The 21,417-nt window shown below is 43.6% G+C and overlaps 1 protein-coding gene across 1 annotated transcript in view; it reads left to right on the top strand.

Annotated features, from left to right (window-relative positions):
- Positions 1-21,417, top strand: part of DHTKD1 (dehydrogenase E1 and transketolase domain containing 1) — a 1,484,612-nt gene that overhangs the window by 764,370 nt on the left and 698,825 nt on the right. Inside the window, exon 9 of the mRNA XM_078674167.1 lies at positions 19,906-19,990. Coding sequence (XP_078530293.1) covers positions 19,906-19,990 — 85 coding nt within the window. The remainder of the gene's footprint in view (positions 1-19,905; positions 19,991-21,417) is intronic.

A 21,417-nucleotide genomic window follows, 5' to 3' on the forward strand; every position in this document is an offset into this window, starting at 1 on the left:
TGTATCCTTTCTATAACCTGCTGCCCTGCTCTATAGCCTTTCTTTACTCTGCTGCCCTGCTCTGTATCCTTTCTGTACTCTGCTGCCCTACTCTGTATCCTTTCGATAACCTGCTTCCCTGCTCTATATCTTTTCTATACTCTGCTGCCCAGCTCTGTATCCTTTCTATACTCTGCCGCCCTGCTCTATGGGCCTGATGTAGGTGAATCTGATTTACCGACTCTAGAATACCGAATCTTACCAATTAGGTATTCTAGATTCGGTAAATCAGATGTAGGAAAAAATTCGGTAATTTTTACCGAATCTGTATGATTCGGTAATTACCAAATCGGTATTTACCGATTCGGTAATTGTAATTGATTTCTATGGGCCTTGAGGCCCATAGGAATCAATGTCAATTACCGAATAGGTAAATACCGATTCGGTAAAATTACCGAATTTGCAAGGGGGACAGGGTGTCACTTTGACACCCTGTTGCACCCCTGATTCAGGCTTGTGTGCCATGTGGCACACATACATGCCCTTAGGGCATGTATGTGTGCCACATGGCACAGGTGTACATGCACAAATGTGCGTGTACACAGGTATTCGTTATTTACCATGCAATAGTATTACATGGTAAATAACGAATTCTTAGGGGCCTGTGGCACTGTTTCCAGTGCCACCTACATATAGATTTACCTAATCGGTAAATTTACCGAATCTGTATTTTACAGAATCGGTAAATTTACCTAATCAGTACATTTACCTAATCGGTAAATTTACAGATTCTGTAAAATATAGGCCCCCTACATCTCAATCCTTTCTGTACTCTGCTGCTCTGCTCTGTATCCTTTCTATACTATTCTGCCCTGCTCTATATCCTTTCTATACTCTGCTGCCCTGTTCTGTATCCTTTCTATACTCTGCTGCTCTGCTCTGTATCCTTTCTATACTATGCTGCCCTGCTCTGTATCCTTTCTATACTCTGCTGCCCTGCTCTATATCCTTTGTATACTCTGCTGCCCTGCTCTGTATCCTTTCTATACTCTGCCTCCTCTATATCTTTTCTGTACTCTGCTGCCCTGCTCTGTATCCTTTCTATACTATGCTGCCCTGCTCTATAACCTTTCTGTACTCTGCTTGCCTGCTCTGCAAATAATTAACCCCCTCCCCAAGCGCCTTGAGACCCTCTGGGTGAGTAGTGCGCTATATAAATGCTCGAACTTGAACTTGAACTTCTGTATCCTTTCTGTACTCTGCTGCCCTGCTCTGGATCCGTTCTATACTCTGCCGCCCTGCTCTATATCCTTTCTATACTCTGCTGCCCTGCTCTATATCCTTTCGATACTCTGCTGCCCTGCTCTATATTCTTTCTATACTCTGCTGCCCTGCTCTGTATCCTTTCTGTTCTCAGCCAGGGGAATACTCATCAGTCATAATCTATGAATAATCCCCACCCACGAGTGGGATCCCGAAGTATTTAGAATATATATATATATATATGTGTATATATATATGTGTATATATATATGTGTATATATATATATATGTGTATATATATGTGTATATATATATATATATGTGTATGTATATATATATATATATGTGTATATGTATATATATATATATATATATATATATATATATATATTCACGCTCCGTTTGCCCAACACATTGAGTTGCACTCTGACACAGGCGAAAGGTTGCAAGCCTTTATTTCCAGTATGAGCTGACATCTGCCTGCTGTTTCCAAATCCAGTCTCTCCCGAACGTAATGCCTGACGCGTTTCTAGAAGATACGACTTCCTTCATCAGAGGCTTTTACGGGATTGATGTGTGCTTTAGGACTCTGTTCCTCTCACTCCAATGCGACTTTACACGCCCCCAGATGGGCGGGTTCCTTAACCAGCAAGGCATTGTGGTATACAGAGTCCTGGCATTTAACGCCCTATTTCTGGAGAAAACAGTTCGCGCCCTCAGATGGGCCCCCATCCAACAGTGCCAGCTCTCATCCCTAGCCGGTGTCCCACAATGCGATTCGGCAACTTCCTGGTCGCGTGGTCCCCACCGTTAGTAGGGGTGGTGCAACTCGGCGACTTGGGCAGCCGCCTAATATTCACGCTCCGTTTGCCCAACACATTGAGTTGCACTCTGACACAGGCGAAAGGTTGCAAGCCTTTATTTCCAGTATGAGCTGACATCTGCCTGCTGTTTCCAAATCCAGTCTCTCCCGAACGTAATGCCTGACGCGTTTCTAGAAGATACGACTTCCTTCATCAGAGGCTTTTACGGGATTGATGTGTGCTTTAGGACTCTGTTCCTCTCACTCCAATGCGACTTTACACGCCCCCAGATGGGTGGGTTCCTTAACCAGCAAGGCATTGTGGTATACAGAGTCCTGGCATTTAACGCACTATTTCTGGAGAAAACAGTTCGCGCCCTCAGATGGGCCCCCATCCAACAGTGCCAGCTCTCATCCCTAGCCGGTGTCCCACAATGCGATTCGGCAACTTCCTGGTCGCGTGGTCCCCACCGTTAGTAGGGGTGGTGCAACTCGGCGACTTGGGCAGCCGCCTAATATTCACGCTCCGTTTGCCCAACACATTGAGTTGCACTCTGACACAGGCGAAAGGTTGCAAGCCTTTATTTCCAGTATGAGCTGACATCTGCCTGCTGTTTCCAAATCCAGTCTCTCCCGAACGTAATGCCTGACGCGTTTCTAGAAGATACGACTTCCTTCATCAGAGGCTTTTACGGGATTGATGTGTGCTTTAGGACTCTGTTCCTCTCACTCCAATGCGACTTTACACGCCCCCAGATGGGCGGGTTCCTTAACCAGCAAGGCATTGTGGTATACAGAGTCCTGGCATTTAACGCACTATTTCTGGAGAAAACAGTTCGCGCCCTCAGATGGGCCCCCATCCAACAGTGCCAGCTCTCATCCCTAGCCGGTGTCCCACAATGCGATTCGGCAACTTCCTGGTCGCGTGGTCCCCACCGTTAGTAGGGGTGGTGCAACTCGGCGACTTCGGCAGCCGCCTAATATTCACGCTCCGTTTGCCCAACACATTGAGTTGCACTCTGACACAGGCGAAAGGTTGCAAGCCTTTATTTCCAGTATGAGCTGACATCTGCCTGCTGTTTCCAAATCCAGTCTCTCCCGAACGTAATGCCTGACGCGTTTCTAGAAGATACGACTTCCTTCATCAGAGGCTTTTACGGGATTGATGTGTGCTTTAGGACTCTGTTCCTCTCATCCAATGCGACTTGTGCCTCAGCCCTTCTAGGGCGCTACTTTGGGACTCTCTGTCAGGATTTACTGACAAACTGCCCAAAGAAGATCAGCAGGACTTTCAAGAGATCCTACAGGAAGGTGGTCTAGTAGCAAACCAAGTCATCAGTGCTGCTGCAGATGCCTCAGATCTTGCAGCGCATGGCTATGCACACAGCATTTGCTTGCGGCGCTCAGCGTGGTTGCGCCTCACAGGCCTTAAACCGGACGCTCGGAAGAGGATCCTCAATCTGCCTTTTAACGGATCCTCCTTGTTCGGATCTCACGCTGTTGAGGAAATGACAAAAATGTAGACCGAGCTGGACACAGTCAAAACGGTGGGACTGGAGAAGCGGAAGGAGTTCCGAAAACGCTTTTGTCAATTCGACAAACGTCCCTTCCAGCAGATGGTTCAAACCCCTCAATGGTCCTCCCAAAACCAGCAGAGGTCTCAATTCCAACAGAAGCGTCCTGGTAGAGGAAGGGGGAACAACAAACAGCAACATCCATCCTCCAGGCAGCCTCCAAAGCAGTGAGGCATTGCTTCCTCCACACCCGTTCGCCACTCCGGTAGGAGGAAGTATTGTTTTTCACCTGGAAGAGTGGGAAAACATAACAAGAGACAGATGGGTGCTGAATATTGTACGACGTGGCTACTTACTAAGGTTCAAGTCCCCTCCCCCTCAAGTTCCTCCACAATTTAAGTGCCTTCCACAACAACACAATCTACTGTTACGAGGAGAGGTGTATACCCTTCTATCCAAGAGAGCCATAGAAGAGGTCCCTCTTGGTACTTCCTGGTCCAAAAATGAGGAGAAACCAAAGAGTACAGAACTATTCTCGACCTACGTCTGCTGAACAGGTTTATAAGGAAAGAGACATTTCGGATGCTAGCCCTGCACCAGATATTCCCACATCTTTACCAGGCAGACTGGATGTGTGCCATTGACCTGCAGGACGCTTACTTCCATATTTCTGTTTCAGTGAACCATTGCAGATTCCTCAGGTTCCAGGTGTCTCAACAGCACTATCTGTACCGAGTACTTCCTTTTGGGCTCAAATCCGTCCCAGAACGTTCTCCAAGTGCATGGCAGTGGTAGCTGCGTTCCTCCGCAAGCGGAAACTCTTCGTCTATCCCTGCCTAGACGATTGGCTCTTGAAGAGTGCCACGCCTGCACTTCCCTAGAGTCATCTAAACTACTGTCTCCACCTTCTTCACTCCCTGGGGTTGCAAGTCAACTACAAGAAGTCAGTCCTCAACCCAACACAGAAGATACATTACTTGGGCGCTTACCAGGACACCGCAAGGGCAAGCATATGTCCATCAGGGGAGAGGTTGTCCTCAATGCTGATCAAGGGTCGAACCCTTCTCAGCACTCTACATCCTACAGCAAGGCAAGTGTCATCGCTGCTGGGTTCAATGGCCTCATGCATCTTCATTGTCCCCAATGCCAGGCTTCACATGCGGCCTCTGCAGCAGTCCCTCGAAAATCAGTGGACGCAGCGGTCAGGCCGTTGGGACGATCGTGTGTCTCTCCCCCAGGCTGCCAGGGACTCCATTAAATGGTGGATGAAACGTTCGCACCTTCTTCAAGGGGTTCCCTTTCATCAGTCTCTTCCGACCCAGACCATTGTTACGGATGCCTCACTGCAAGGTTGGGGAGCTCACATGGGTCAGCTCCAGGTACAAGGTCTCTGGACCGAGACAGAGCGAAGTTTTCACATCAACTTCCTGGAACTAACGGCAGTTCATTTGGCTCTCAAGTCTCTGAACCCGACTCTCCAATCCAGTTCGATTCAGATTCAGACAGACAACACAACTACAATGTACTATCTGAACAAACTGGGAGGCAGCAGGTCAAGGGTCCTGTCTCTGGAATCTCAGACCATATGGAAGAGGCTTCTGGCAAGGAATATCACGATCGTCGCTGTTCACCTTCCAGGGACCTTGAACGTGCAGGCAGATCTTCTCAGCAGAGACTTCGTAGAAGCGCACGACTGGGTGCTAAATGACGAAGTCGCTCAAGACATCTTTCGGCACTGGGGAGTGCCAGACATCGATCTGTTCACAGATGCGGTAAACTCAAAATGCCCCGTCTTTGCGTCCAGATTCCCACAACAAGGATCATGGGGGAACACACTTTTGATCAGATGGTTGCAGACATTGCTATACACCTTTCCACCGCTTCTTCTGATGCCGTCAGTCATACAGAAGTTTTATAGGACCAACACTAGGATGGTCCTGATAGCTCCAGAATGGCCTCCCCAGTGGTGGTACTTGGATCTTCTACAGCTACCGGAGGCTTCCCTCCCGCCCGGACCTGCTGACCAAGAACGAAGGGAGATTATTTCATCCCAACCTCTTGTCCCTGCGATTGACAGCATGGCTCCTGAGTTCATCCAGTACAGACATTTAGACCTCTCAGCGGATAGTATGAGCATTCTCAAGGAAGCAAAAAGACCTTCCACCAGGACATCCTATGCTTTCAAATGGAAGAGATTTTACCTGTGGTGCAAGGATAACGCTCATGATCTGATCAAGGGTCAGGAGCAAGTAATCCTTCCCTACCTCGTATACTTGGCAAAGTCAGGCCTGCAATATTCCTCCATCTGAGTTCACCTGGCTGCCATTATAGCTTACAGGAAGTCTCCGGACCAAGGGTCATTCTTTCAAATGCCCGTGGTCAAGGACTTTCCGGAGGGACTCAGGAAGGTTTATACTCCAGTAAGATCCCCGTCTCCGCCCTAGGAACTTAACATTGTGTTTACTAAACTGATGGGTGCTCCTTTCGAGCCTATTCATAAGGTTTCTTTGCAGTGTTTAACCTGGAAAGCTGCTTTGTTAGTAGCCATCACCTCAGCCCGCAGGGTGTGCGAGATTCAGGCGCTGTGCAGTAAGGAGCCTTATACTGTATTTCATGCCAATAGAGTAGTGTTAAGTACTCATCGAGCTTCCTTCCTAAGGTAGTCTCGGACTTCCACATAAATCAGGTTATTACTCTACCCACCTTCTTTCCTAAACCTTCTACTCCCCCGGAGAGATATTACATTCTCTAGATCTCCGGAGAGTTCTGAAATTTTACCTGGCTAAGACTCTCACACTTAGGAAATCTGACCGGCTTTTCATTAAATATGGTTCTACCAATACCGGTCTCTCTGCATCTAAAAGATCAATTTCCTATTGGATTGTCTCTTGTATAGCTTTATCCTACCAGTTAGCTAACAAGACATTACAAGGTAAACCAAAAGCACACTCTACCAGAGGGAAAGCTTCTACCACAGCTCTCCTTCGCAATGTTCCTATGTCTGAAATGTGTAAGGCAGCGACATGGCGATTGGTACATACCTTCACACGCCATTACTGTCTAGATTCTGATGCACAGGCCGATGCCCAGGTTGGGCAGGCCTCCTTACGGAATTTGTTTGCCTGATTGTAATTTGAATGTCATGATTTTTCATGTTCTGTATACTCTGTTGCTCGTCCGCGAGGTTTTGGGGATGGGCTTGCTACTCTTTTCATAGATTATGACTATTGATGAGTATCCCCTGGATGAGAAGGATTAGTTACTTACCTGTAATCCTAGTTCTCATCCAGGGGTATACTCATCAACGTCATAAGCAACCCTCCCTCGTCCCCGGACAAGCATTACTGATTTTAATTGCTTTTCATTTCAGATGTTTATATACATAATGCACGGTTAAAAAAGAGTTGGAAAAAAAGAACTGACCTAACTGTCACCTGTGGTGCATGATGGGAGCAGAGGGTCTCCTGCCAGTCTTAAAGGCACGGTACCCTAACCCATGGAAGCCTTAAAGGCAAGGTGTCAGTTTTTTCCTTTGTTTCATTCGCTCTGCTATGCTGCCTACAGGCAACTCCCTGCAATTACACATTTTCCTTGTGGTAATAAAGCACTGCTGAATGCAACTTTTTAGTTCATGTCCTCTTTTCCTATGGGCTAGGAGGGTATGGTGTTTTGCAATGGAAACTTATGTAATTTCGGCATTTTGCCATGTTGGAAACATTTTTAGCTGCATATATATGTTTCACATATGTGTATATATGTATATATATATTTGTATTTTCTATATACTCCAGGATTCTGCTCGTGGGCGGAGATTATTCGTAGATTATGACTTTGATGAGTATACCTCTGGTTGAGAACTAGGATTACAGGTAAGTAACTAATCCTTCTCTGCTGCCCTGCTCTGTATCCTTTCTATACTCTACTGCCCTGCTCTGTATCCTTTCTTTACTCTTCTGCCCTGCTCTGTATCCTTTCTATACTCTGCTGCCCTGCGCTGTATCCTTTCTGTACTCTGCTGCTCTGCTCTGTATCCTTTCTGTACTCTGCTGCCCTGCTCTGTATCCTTTCTACGCTCTGCTGTCCTGCTCTGTATCCTTTCTACACTCTGCTGTCCTGCTCTGTATCCTTTTGTATACTCTTCTGCCCTGCTCTGTATCCTTTCTATACTCTGCTGCCCTGCTCTGTATCCTTTCTATACTCTGCTGCCCTGCTCTGTATCCTTTCTGTACTCTGCTGCTCTGCTCTTTATCCTTTCTGTACTCTGCTGCCCTGCTATGTATCCTTTCTACGCTCTGCTGCCCTGCTCTGTATCCTTTCTACACTCTGCTGCCCTGCTCTGTATCCTTTCTACGCTCTGCTGCCCTGCTCTGTATCCTTTCTATACTCTGATGTCCTGCTCTGTATCCTTTCTCTACTCTGCTACCCTGCTCTGTATCCTTCCTCTACTCTGCTGCCCTGCTCTGTATTCTTTCTCTACTCTGCTGCCCTGCTCTGTATCCTTTCTATACTCTGCTGCCTTGCTGTATATCCTTTCTGTACTTTGCTACCCTGCTCTGTATCCTTTGTGTACTTTGCTACCCTGCTCTGTATACTTGCTCTACTCTGCTGTCCTGCTTTGTATCCTTTCTCTACTCTCGTGCCCTGCTCTGTATACTTTCTATACTGTGCTACATTGCTCTGTGTCCTTTCTATACTCTGCTGCCCTGCTTTGTGTAATTTCTATACTCTGCTGCTCTGTATCCTTTCTGTACTCTGCTGCCCATCTCCTTTCTATACTCAGCTGCCCTGCACGATATCATTTCTATACCCTTTTGTGTATCCATCCTATACTCTGCTGCCCTGCTCTTTATCCTTTCTGTACTCTGCTGCCCTGTTCTGTATCCTTTCTATACACTGCTGCTCTGCTCTGTATCCTTTCTATAGTCTGCTGTCCTGCTCTGTATTCTTTCTGTACTCTCCTGCCCTGCTCTGTATCCTTTTTACACTCTGCTGCTCTGCTCTGTATCCTTTCTATGCTCTGCTCTGTATCCTTTCTATACTCTGCTGCCCTACTAAAGGCGATGTCCTGGTAGAGGCCAGTGAGGAGTGGGAGACATCCTTTGTGCTGTGAAATTCTAGACAAACCATGGGCATACTGTTGCATGCAGGTTAAAGATTGATACACTTTAACTTTCTTTATCAATATTATTATTAGGGCTCCCTGTTTTCCGTTTATACAGATTTTTACAGAGAAATACAGACAGAAAACATTTATTTTCATGTCTGTATTTATTTTTAAACGTGGATAAAAAGAGAAATTCGGTTGTTTTCGAGTGATTTTAAATTCCTTCTGCCATGACTGTCAAGCCAATATCTGTGTGTGTTAATAGGAAAGGGGGTTAAAAAGAAAGGGATTTTAGTACAGAGGCTTTAACAGCAGTAGATATACACAAGGCTGATACTGAAATTGATTTAACTTCAGCGGGTGTTCACAGCACTGAAAGCTGGCTGGCATTCAAGCATGAGTGCATATTTATCGGTTAGATAAATGTGGAAATGTACTAAATTGAGCTTAATTTTTTTACAAAGACCAAAATAAATATGGATAAGTACAGACAAAATAAATATGGATAAGTACAGATAAAATTAACAAAAATAAATGTGAACAAATGGAAATGTCAAAAAAAGAAATACCATAAAACTGGGAGCCCTAAATATTGTACTCCTGCACCTTTGGTGGCATTTGGGCTGATATACATAGTGAACGTAAAAGGTGTGGGATGGGGGCTGCAATCTTCCTACCCCTGTGTGAACGTTCGCCAATACTGGCTAGATACTTACCAAGTATTACATGAAATCGTCAGCACTGCACTGGATCCCCCTCCTCAGGTTGCATTGTTGGGGGGATTCATCGTCTGCGCCTGTGACAGGCATCTCCTATCCATGTAACTTGTGCTGGTAAGAGGGAAGTTGAGCTTCGGAAGTCCTGCGTTAACGGCATGGTTACGATTGGTGGCCATATGCTGAGGAGCTACCGCCCATGGGGGGACCCGGGGAACCTCATCGTGCCTACCTTTAGTGAGCTGCGCCTGATTTTGCTGGGACTCAGTTATTGTCTTCTGGACAGGACAGTGATTGAACTATGACCATTGAATCCCTTCTCGGACCCTTGGTCAATATATGCATGCTATTGCTTTTTTGTCACTGTGCACTGCCTATGTACCTCCGATGTATGATGGGTGTCATCTCTGTATGCTGACTACATGTAGAATTGGTGTGTTTTGTTGAGATGCATATTCATCTTTGAAAATTAATGTAAAGAAATGTAGTGGTTGAGATCTGTAATGCTGCAACCTGGAGATCAGCTCATTTGTTTGTACTTAAACTCTACCTAAAGAGTGGATGAACAAATAGGTTGTGCATTTTTGAGAAATCCGTTTGCGTAGACTGGTGTCAATATTGCTTACTGTGTCCATCGAAACTCTTTTATGTTACTGCTTTCGAAGAGGGAGCTTAATGCTCTATCAGCAGAAATCCCATGCCTGAGGAGAAAAGTAGATTTCCTGTAATCCTGGCTTTCAAGTCGTATGAATTTATAAACAACCCTCCCTGAGTATTAGGGGATTGGATTGATATACAGAGAGGGTTATGCTGTGAGTAATCTCAAGTTGAAATGCAGCAAAAATGCTTGGGGGCTGTGCTTTCCGTGATACTTGGGTTAGGCTGCACCCTTACAGGCAGGCTGCAAAAGGTCGGTCACGGACTGTCAGTCACCAGTGGACTGTCTTGGCGGGGTATCTCACTGGCTGTCCGTCCAGTTCGGGAACATGCAGCTGTGAGGCTGGAAATGTGATAATGCATGAGCAAAATGCAGCTCACCCTTCATCCTAAAACAATATCCACTCCATGATGAATCTCAGTCAGAAGTTTAGTGTCTTAAGCCGTAAAATCAATGGTAGTACAATAATTGGAGGAGAGTTACACTATATTTAAATCTTTCTTTGTCACGTTATTTCTCTCTTTCTTTGATTTTCTTTGTTTTCTCTTTAATCTTTTTCTCATTCTGTCTTTCTTGTTGACTTTGTCTGATTTGTGTTTTCTGTTCTTTTTCTCTTATTTCTCTTATCCCATTCCTCTTTTTTCTCTCCTTTTGTCTTTATTTTCTTGTTCTTTATTTCCATCTCCCTCTTCTCCTTCTTCTCCTTCCTCCCTCCCTTCTTTCCTTCCCTTCTTTCTGCCTCCTTTTTGTCCTTTTTTATTTCTCCTCTCTTTATTTTGTTTCTCATTAATTTTTTCTCTGTTTTCATTCATTTTCTCATATTCGCTCTTCCTCCCCTTCCTTTCCTTATTACTCTTCTATATTACTCGTCCTTTCTTTCTGTAACGCCCTTAAGCAATCTCTTTGTGTTTCATCTTTACCTCTGAGGTATACTCACAGGTATGGGGATGGCTTCAGAGATGTATTTACTGGTAACACGATATGGAATCTGCATCTGCCTATTCTTAATCTTGAATCATTAAGGCATTGACAGTGGATAATGGCTCTCTTTAGGGTCCTAGCTCTCATGAGAGTAGTGACATCTCATGTATTCCATGACAAAGATCACAGACACCAGTGAAACACTTGCCTCTCTCAGGTGATTCATAAATACAATAGAGGGACATACTGGTTTTTAGGGGCTACACAGATACATGTTTCCCAGTACAGTGTTTCTGTTATTAATGTGTGTGCTCACTGCAGCAGGACTGGATGTTTTAAGGGCTGTTTAAGTGGATTGGCTATGTTTGTGCTGTTATTGTACAAATATATTGGTCAGTAGCCTTGGGGCAGGGGGGTTTCATAGTTCATAAGTAGATCTCACAAATGGAAAGGTTGGAGTCCCTGGCCTATAGGCTTTCCATGCCTCTCTATGCATTGACTTCAATTGCACTTGCATTATAAATACTGATGTGTTAAATGGGTTGTCCTGCTTAATGAACTGTAATGCTTATGCAGGCTGTCTTAAGTTTTGTTTTTTAAAATGTTTCCAATGTTCGTAACAATAAAAAGAAATGCCACAAATGTTAGATTGCCATTGTAGGAAACTAGAATCTGCCTTCAGGGTTACCCCCACTTTTTGCTGATGTTATTCTGTTTTCTGACTAGCCTGACTGGGATCCTGCTAAATAGGACCCCAGTCACTGTGCTCTCTCTCTCTCTCTAAATGTGACTATGGTGAGTACTTTGGTACCTTCCCACTTGGCTACTGGTGTACCCTTCTCAGTCCTTAGTATATGGTACTAAGGTACCCAGGAATGCCAGGGGTCTCACATGGGCTGCAGCATGTATTATGCCACCCATGAGAGACCACTCAAACTGTGACTACAGGCTTGCCATTGCAGCCTGTGTGAGCTGGTGCTAGCACCACTCGCCACAGATATGTTTCCTTATATCTGAGGTTACGGCACTTAAGACCTACAAGTCACCACTAGGCTTTTCAATCCTGAAGGCAGGGTGCTAGGTGATATGTGTGAGTGTGCCCTGCATGAGCAGGACACCCCCTACAATCCAAGGTGTCGATTCTCCAGGCTTTGTAAGTGTCATCAGCCATTTAATACTTATAGTAGAAATCAAGTAAAATACGAGATGTCTAACTTTATATTGGCTCCACCAAAACCGGTCATCTTTGGTATCAAACATGTTGGAAAATTACCCCAACACTGATTCCAGTGTTGGATGCAGGATCCCATGTACAGGGGGCTCCCCTAGGCAGCCTCCCGCTACCAGCCTTTCAGGGTTCAACAGCAAGCTAGTGCTGCTGATGACCCCAGTCACGATTTTGCCCTCCTGCTGCTGAGCTGAGCTCAAGCAGGGGAAGGTAGAACAATAGGTTTCCTGTCACAGGAAAGCGTGACCATCTCCCAGACAGGTCTTGTGTATTGGGCTGAGGTGGGGGCAATTGCCAGCATCACCAGACGGATTTCAAGGGCACATTTGGTGCCCTCCTTGCATACTTCAGTTGGTACCAGTCCAGGGAGCCATTGATTCCCACTCTGGTGCGAAACTGGACAAAGGACATTAGAGTATCCCCCCTTCTGTCCAGCCCCTCCTCTGGGAGGGATCCCTGAATCGTCCCAACCCTTTCCCTAAGATACTTAAGGGCTTACCTGTAAGTGACTCTTCCGTTTCGTCGTGGGACAAGATTCAGATCTGAAACCACTTCAACTTCAACCGTCTGGGCACCTTGGCTTTGTTGGACTTTGCCTGGAACCGAGACTGCATCAAGAAAGACTCCTACTGCTCCTGGTCTCGTCGTCCTGCCAGTTGTCTGTGCCTGTGCTTTATCGAGGTTTTTCTCCAGGCCTGTAGGTATCAACGGCCTTGTTTAGCTTCAGTGGCCTCCCCTGCTTGCTTGGAGCCTGCTCTAACTCTCCTGCCATTGGTGAGTCTAGTGGACCTTGCTGGTCCAGACACTGCCCCTATTTCGTTTACCACGTCTGTTGCTACTGCCAAGGCTTATTGGTGCTCCCGCTGGACACCGACCCTCTGGTTCTCGACTTCCGACGTGGGTATGCTTGTGAACAGCTTCTGGTCTTCCATAGCGTCGCCTGGTCCTCACAGCTGCAGCGACAAGGTCACCGGCAACTCTCCTGTATTTTCCGTCATCGGTGGTCATTGGTCTTCCGTGCCTCCTGGTCTCTCCAGAGTGGCATAGACTATGTCCCCTATTCTTGTAGCTACTCCTCTTCTAGAATCTTTCCTTGGATTCCTCCAGATTCTTTCACCTTCGTCCCCAGCAGCATCTTTCCTTAAGTCATCCATTGTGGTCTTTGGCAGTTTCCGACGTCAAGTCGCACCTTTGCACCAGGCATCCATGGTGTAGGTATCCTGGTTCCTGTGGTATCCACGGGTGGGTTGACTCTCCAACCTTCCATCTTCCACGGGATTTCTTCAGGGTTCCCCGGGAAGGGTCCTTCTTCATAAAAACAGCAACCAAGACTTTCTCATTGACTTGCATTGAGTACGCGTCTGTTTTTCCACTCTGCACACAGCCTCCGTGGGGTTCCTGGGTACTTACCTCAGTGGTTCCTTGGGTCTCCAGCTCTTCTGAGTCTTCTGGGTCAAGTCTCGACTTCGGTCGCAGTTTGCATTCCACTTCTTTAGCATATGGTTTGGCCTCCCTCTGGAGACCACTGTGTATTTGGGTTTACTTACCTGTTTCCTTTTGAAATATTGTCTGTATTGTGTGGGTATCTCTGGGTAGGAGATATACCAATGTGTTAGTGAGTGTGTATAATAAATATAACTATTTTTATAACTACACTGTGTGGTTCTTTTTTGTTTAACCTACACTAAATGTTTAATTCTGGTAAAGCAAGCTGCTTAACACTCCTTCTGAACTAAGTTTAAAGGCTGCTCTCCACAGCTAACATTCAGAGAGTTTTCTTTGGTTGTCTAAGATCACTTAAATTACCATATGGGTTGTCTGGGTTGCTGCGTGCTTCACTTAAATAAGTGTGCACCATATACTAAGCCAGCCTCCTACAGTCATGGTCAAGTTTTAGTTTTCTAAAAATATATTGCCTTTTCATAAGTGTTCTGAGTTCCTACACTGATGCAGCTATATTATTTTTTTAAATAAATTTAGCAAAGATTCTTATCACTGTACATTAAGATCACAAGTAACTCTTTTCACCCCTCTCTCTAACCCACAGCCTCTGAAAGGATTGTGGTTCTATGTAATACAGTAGGATGCAGTAAGTTCAGTTTAAAGGATAAATCATGATGATAAAACTACCTTCATATACAATGAAGATTGCGTGTATTGCATACTGAAAGACATTTACACAGGATAAGATATGTGCATTTCCTCACAAAGTACTACTATGTTTAAAAATGAAGGACAGAGCTGACCCCCACGCGGCGCGAGCTTATCCAGTCCTCACAAAGACCTCTCTCTCTCTCCATTTCTACGCTTTCCTCCTGCCTCTTTCTTCTTCCTATTCTACTCTTGGACCTTTTCTATGATCGTGGAGCCCTGTTGGGCCGTTTACAGTATATTAGATCAATCTTCAGATGCATCATTCCCAAGGGCCGCGAGATCTGGGTTGTATACGTACCATGTTGTTATGACAGCTTGTATTAAGCCATGCGGCCGGCCCCGCAGGGGTTGTAGGCAAGGCCCTGTGTTCAATAGTTCATTCTGTATGGCACCTATGTTTGATCACTGCCATTTGTCGCGGCCGGCCCCGGCCTGGGGTTGTAGGCTTAACGCTGTGTTTCTGAGACCCTATTATGGGTGTGGTTCTTTATAATAAAACAGACTTGATATAAAAAATGAAGGACAGAAATTTCATCTGATAACCATCGACTAATCTTCGGGGAACACTGCATATATTTAGCAATGCTAATACTCAAGTTTGACACCTATTAAATGTTATCATTTCTGTTCAAAAATGTTTTCAAAATCATTGCTGAAATGTAGATTTGGTGTATGTTATGAGTATTTGTAAAACGTTCTATCTTCCGCGTGGCGCTAAGAAGTTGATGTGCCTAGTCCTGATATGCTATGCTAGGTTATATTATAAAATGTGTTTTTTCTTAGCAAGACCGACATGCTTTCAAACTAATGTCTGGGTCTCTACAATGTCAGGCCATATTCCTATCGAAAAATCTGTGACATAATTAAGGTTTCTATTATCAGTGTGCATCTCATACAACACCATTTGATCTTCTGAGACAGAGCCTATGGAGGACTTCTTTTGACTGTTGGGCACTCAGCAAAATCTACCTTATTTTCCACAGAGCATGATTGAATGTTGCTATGCAGCAAATCGCCTGATATTGTGGAGATGGTCTACTTACTGTCACAAAAATGAGCAAGGCATTAGCAGTATTTAGTGGTTGGCATATTGTGATTATGCAGCAGCCTCATCAGACATGTGACAAAGGAACTACAAGTAGATGCCAAGCTATCTCTAGCGATGCTCCTAGGATGTGCAACTTCTCCCCAATCAGATCCGGCAAGCTCCCTCTCTCCTGTGCTTCAGGATGGAACTGTAGTCCTTCCTCTTAAAGCTGCACATCTGCCAGATTTATTCATTCTGTCTGAATATTCTCCCTCATGAAATTGCTCTGTACTCCTCCTCTTCAAGTCAGTGTTTAATCAGTTCAATGTTGCTTTGTAACAATCCTTCACAATGCACAAACAATGTATAGTTGTGTATACCTTGGTACACATTCAACCTCTAGTGTAAAACGTTGGGAAGACAACAATGGTATTTGGATTGGGTCAACGCGTCACACCTTACATCACGCTATATAACGTCAAAGTTGGTTATTACACCTGAACTAACTTGTGAGCAAATGGAATCGGGGTTATCACTTAAAACTGGCTTTTGGTTTGATGTGAGAATTATACTTACTTTGCATTTTCCTGTCCACAATATCTATTCTTTGGGCTTAAAATTCTCTAAATGTACTAAATTACTCTGTAAAGAAGCGTAGACAATAGGCTATCATTTTCTAAAATATTCAAGTACTCATTGAATAGAATTTGGTACTGCAATCTACTTTTAGAGAGCATGGAGACAAAAGGCTAATTGTTATTTCCACGTGTACTGCCAGTTAGCTTAGTCTGGAACTTTCAAGATATAGCTGAGTCCTAAATTATGTAGCGAAGCTTGCGGTTAGCTCTGTTGGTAAGGTAAAAGGTGCTCTATTTGTTTTATGTTTAAATGGATAAGCATATATTCTTTACTGTTTGAGAATTTTAAGTCGAAAGAATATCATGGGGATGTGGTATTGATTTAAACGTTGTTGATTAAACTTGGATGCTAATGACAAGGGTAACTCGTCATGGAGTTTCCATTGATTTCAATGGAAATTACATTAAAAGCCATAAAACACCTTAGCATCCAAGTGGTTAAGCTTAAAGACGATAAAATATGTTCTGTGTATGGATGTTTTCTGTATGATCTTTGTATGTACAAATTGCACAGTTATTATTTTTTTAACAATAAGAAATTAATGAGATTAACTGTACCCACTTTAAATATATGTGAAGAGTTCACCCCAAAAATTGCCAACTCTGGGCCAAAATCCCTGAGTGTTCTTGGGGGTAGAGAACACTCTTTACCAGCCTAAAGATAAAAAAAAAATCATAATAAGATGGACCTTGTCCATGACTTGATTATCAGGAACAGTGTGACCCTCCGCAGCAACATAACCAGCCATACACAGATATGTCTTGTGGCTTTGTTGGTTTATTGATTTTATTAAAGCATTTTTGCCCAAAGTATTCCCATAAACGTTAATGATATGTTACAATAAATGTAGTGAAATTAGAACAAGACAAAATCAAGAAGCATGAGCTGGATAAACAGAAACAACCAATATGCAAAGAACGATGCCATAAGACACATGGCATTTCAAAAGTAACATGGAGTAGGCATATAAAGAGGCAAGCAATCTCTATAATAGCAAGTCCAGCTGATGGTCTCACCATATTCTTCCAAATGACGAAGGGATGCCCAGAAAACCAACATCAAGAAACCATTGGGACACGGAACATACCAGCAAGAGATGACAATTTCAGCCCATCCAAGTACTATTCCAGAATGCCCCACAATGACAATTAAACAAATAAAATCACAATAATAAGCCCACTTTTTGGTATGAAAATGTGCTAATATAGTTTATCAGTATTGATCATATATTGAAAAATCAGTGCTAAGGTGATCACACGGTGAATATGAAGAAAAACTGTACAAAGCTTGTGTAAACAGAAGAACATTGGCAAAACAACATGCGATAGATCTTGTAATAGGTGCAGATCACCAACTAATTGCTCACCTAATACTATTTATCTCCTGATGATTTGCCGTTCAATTACCAGGTCGAAACTCCATGGACGCTTCCAACAAATGGAAATTAATAATAATAGCCCTACGGCTAGTTTATTGGAAATTTAACATTTGTGCACTTTACAAGAACTATTGCGCAGTTCATTTCTACAGTTTTTTTATATTCACCATGTGATCGCATGAGCACTGATATTTCAAAATATGATTTATATTGATAAAATATATTAAGTCATTTTGATACCAAAACGTGGGATTGTTGTTGTTTTATTAATTGGATTATTCGTGAGTATGCTGTGTGTTAAAATCATTAGTTATTATTTGGATGTCCATACCTCCCACTTGTTCTACTTGGAACACCTGTTGCATATTTATATACAATACTAGTTTCAGGTGGTGTTTGGGCTGCCCCTGCTGTAATAATAACATAATAAAATGACACAAAAGTGGGGAAACATTTATAAGAACTCCAAACCTTCAAACTCCAAGGTCACTTTAGGCCTTCAAATAGTATAGACTCCAGGTGATAGAAGCTGCCAACATCACAATCAAGGGGTGTGCCCCCCCCCCCTTGAAAGCTCTGTGCTTAAAGGCCTTGAAAAACAGTGAATGGTATTTGTGCATAGAAGCTTTAAATGGATTTGACAGACCAAGTAAGTAACTTTGTCACTTGGCACATTTGATGACTGGCGTGGCCTGGTACACTACCCAATTGTAGGTATCCCATCACCATTGGGGCAAATGCTTTATTACTTTTGTCTTGTGGAAGTGTCTTGCTTTACTCTCCCAAATAAAATTAATTCGGCACTCCCTAGCAGATGTATTCTGTAAAACAAGAAAACACCTGGAAAGGGGCTTTACCTTCACCAAATGAGGCACATCAAGAGACAGTTTTCTGAGTAAAGCGTGGGGTTTTATTAGTGCAACACTCTTACAGAAAGACTTTTCCACATGTCAAATGAAATCAACGTGTAAATATATAAATGTATCACAAGTTCAAATGCATGAGATTAAGCACAAGCAGATAATTATGGTAAAACACACGCAAATAATAAGCACTAAAAGTCAAATAAAGATATTGGGGCAAAACATAAGCAGATTATAATAAAGTAATACTCATAATTAAAATTCAAGACAGCAAATACAATAATAATGGACTTTGAATGCAAGAAACAAGAACTGTCAAATGCAAGTAATCAAATACAAGACATAATACTATCACATGAAAGGTTCAAATATAAAGAGCCTGTATGCACAGAATGGAAGCATATAAAATATATTCACAATACATCAGATAATTCCAATGAACAAGAGCCAATGAATTAAAATATTTCACAGGCTAGTCACTCAGCACGCAGACAAAAACACACGTAGATCCATACATATAGCTCAATACCAATGATCAGAGAAAATACCTCACTGTCTGCAATATCTTCATCTTAGCCCACACAAGACTGGGAAATTCCAAATCACAGTCCAGGGGTCAAGAGACTCATCAAGCTGGGAAATGCAGCACTGGGCAGACACGTCCATCTCTCAGGAGAAATCCAGCTTCCGAGCCAAGACACTCCAGTTTTATAATATTCTCAATGCAGGAGAAGACATCCTCTACAGCAAGGAAACTTACTTGGTGGCCTAGCTCCCGCAAGCACTCCAAGGCGAAGGATTTGTCATGTATTATCTCGATATGTTCCAGCGCTTATTTTGGTTAAGCTTGCGAAAGTGGAAAACATCTCCAAAAGTACAAAAAACAATCTAGAACGTAAATAACCTAAAAAAACATGAGTAACCCGAGGGCCTGCTTGTGTGTGCTGAGCTCAAGCTAGAAAGAGTCAGAATTCAAGACGGAGTTTAGAGCACTTTAAAGGCCATATGTAAAACTCAATTTTACATTGTACAAACTAATGCAAATTTGTGCTTCACTTTCTACAGCACTATACTCTGAGCCAGGGAAGTCCATTCCACACCTTTCTCTCTATCATGCTTACAAACACACATCCCATATATTCACTCTGGTCCCTGGGTTTCTGTCAGTCACTCAGGGTTATATGCAGAGGTTAATTGAGAAGGTTCATGATTGATAGATATGCAATAGAATTACATTTGTATTGCTATTTATAATGCATTTGCTGAGGGATATCGACCTACGAAACACTTGGCAGTAGTTTGAGAGAACGTCTGGGGAGCAGAGGTACTTGCCTCCTTATTCATGCTCCAAACATGACAGTGACCTAATGCTATTACCATGCAGTTGAAAGTCAAGTTTTTAGAGCTTACTCAGTACCTTCCTATAAACCTAAAGGAGCTCACTAGACATTATGCATCCCTAGAGTACCCGACAGTGAAGAAATTAATAAAAGTAAGCAAATAAAATATATTTGTTCAGGAGTTAGTAAACATGCAATTAGGATTGCCCTTCATGGTTCATTAAATAGAATACGAATAGAGATAAAAAAATAAAATGTAATTTATTAAAAATAAACTGTTTGATTCTGAAGTAGTTGTAGTTTTTTTTTTCATTTGCAGGCGAGGATGCAAAAGCTGCAAGAGGGATCAAAACTTGATTGGGCTTTAGCTGAGGCTTTAGCATTTGGTGCATTGCTATGCCAAGGTAAGACGTTTCCTGTTCAGTATATTCCTGTATCCAACCAAATCATTCCCAATGTGTGGAAAAACGCAAGTTTGTGAAGTTTACTGAAAACTAGTGATATTGCTTATCACATTGTTAAACATTTTAATGAGCTGCGCACATGCACTTTGACCCCAAATTGTTTCACACCATGCATACATTATTCCTCAGTTCTCCCTTTAAATCACCCTAAACAGATAGTAAAGTGTGCTACTTTCAACTCAAAGGATTATATATTACCTTTGGGTTGATCAGTGTGAAAGGCTAACTTGATCCCCAGCGGTGACAGTTACCAGTGTTGCTTCTGCAGCCTGGAGATTCCCCTCGTCCATGTTATATTGAAGAGCTTTTCTCTCTCTTTATCCAGTATTATGGGTATCTTTCATAGATTCACATGCCTGAATCATTCCCCGTCGTCGGGGTGGGAGTCACCGGTATATAATACCAGTAATGTCATATAGACATATACATACTAATAGGCCAGAGGCCTCACATTAGTAACCTATCCAAGTCCTTTTGTAAAAAGGACCAAACTTTGGCCAGGAGCCAATCAGCTACTACCACCCTCTAGAACCTTCCTGGAAGGAGCCCTAGTCCCTCTGATTTTCTACCGCACGTCGTGCTAAGGGAGTCTCGACTGAGCTCTGCTCAGTTTTCTGGTATTTTTGGATTATTTCCATATTTTTCTCTTCAAAATTATTCTTGTGGAGGAGTGCTAGAGCAGCTATGTCTACCACTCCTAAAAAAGGGCTCTTTAGACCCTGTGCCTCGTGTAGTAAGCTGAGACTGCACGTGGATGACAAACATGAAGACTGCCTCTACTGTCTCTATCCTGAACATTCTGCCAAGGATTGTAAGGTCTGCCGCACTTTCTCTGTCAAGACTTTAAAAGACAGAGAAGGTCGCCTGCTTCTGTGGCTTCAGAGACTAAAGGACAAGGATCAAACAGTCTCCTCAGGTGAGAGCGAGTGTTCCTTCAGGAGCTCACACTCCTCTGCCAAAAGGCCAAGACAGACATCTCCAGGTCCGTCTGATGTGCCACCTCAAAAGAAGACGCCAAAGTCTTCAGAGGGTCCTTCAAAGGCAATGACAGTTAAGACTTCTCTTCAGGAAGCCACCTTTAAGAAGCTTGTGCTGGTGTCTTCTGCCTTGCCTGTGACAGGGTCGACAGTAACCATCTGTACGACGACAGCTTCAACATTCACCACCTTGTCGACAACTACCTCAGCATCGTCGTCGACGGGTAGGTCGATTTCCTCAATAATTCCTGTCAAAAAAGTGTCGACGATAGTTTCCGCGTCGACGAAGTCGAAACCATCGTCGTCGACGAAGGTCCCATCGACGTCGACGACAACCTCGTCGATGATGTCATCGTCGACGAAGCCATCGACGAAGCCGTCGACTCCAGC

This window comes from Lissotriton helveticus, chromosome 1_1 (assembly GCF_964261635.1).
Source record: "Lissotriton helveticus chromosome 1_1, aLisHel1.1, whole genome shotgun sequence".
Taxonomy (NCBI): Eukaryota; Metazoa; Chordata; class Amphibia; order Caudata; family Salamandridae; genus Lissotriton; species Lissotriton helveticus.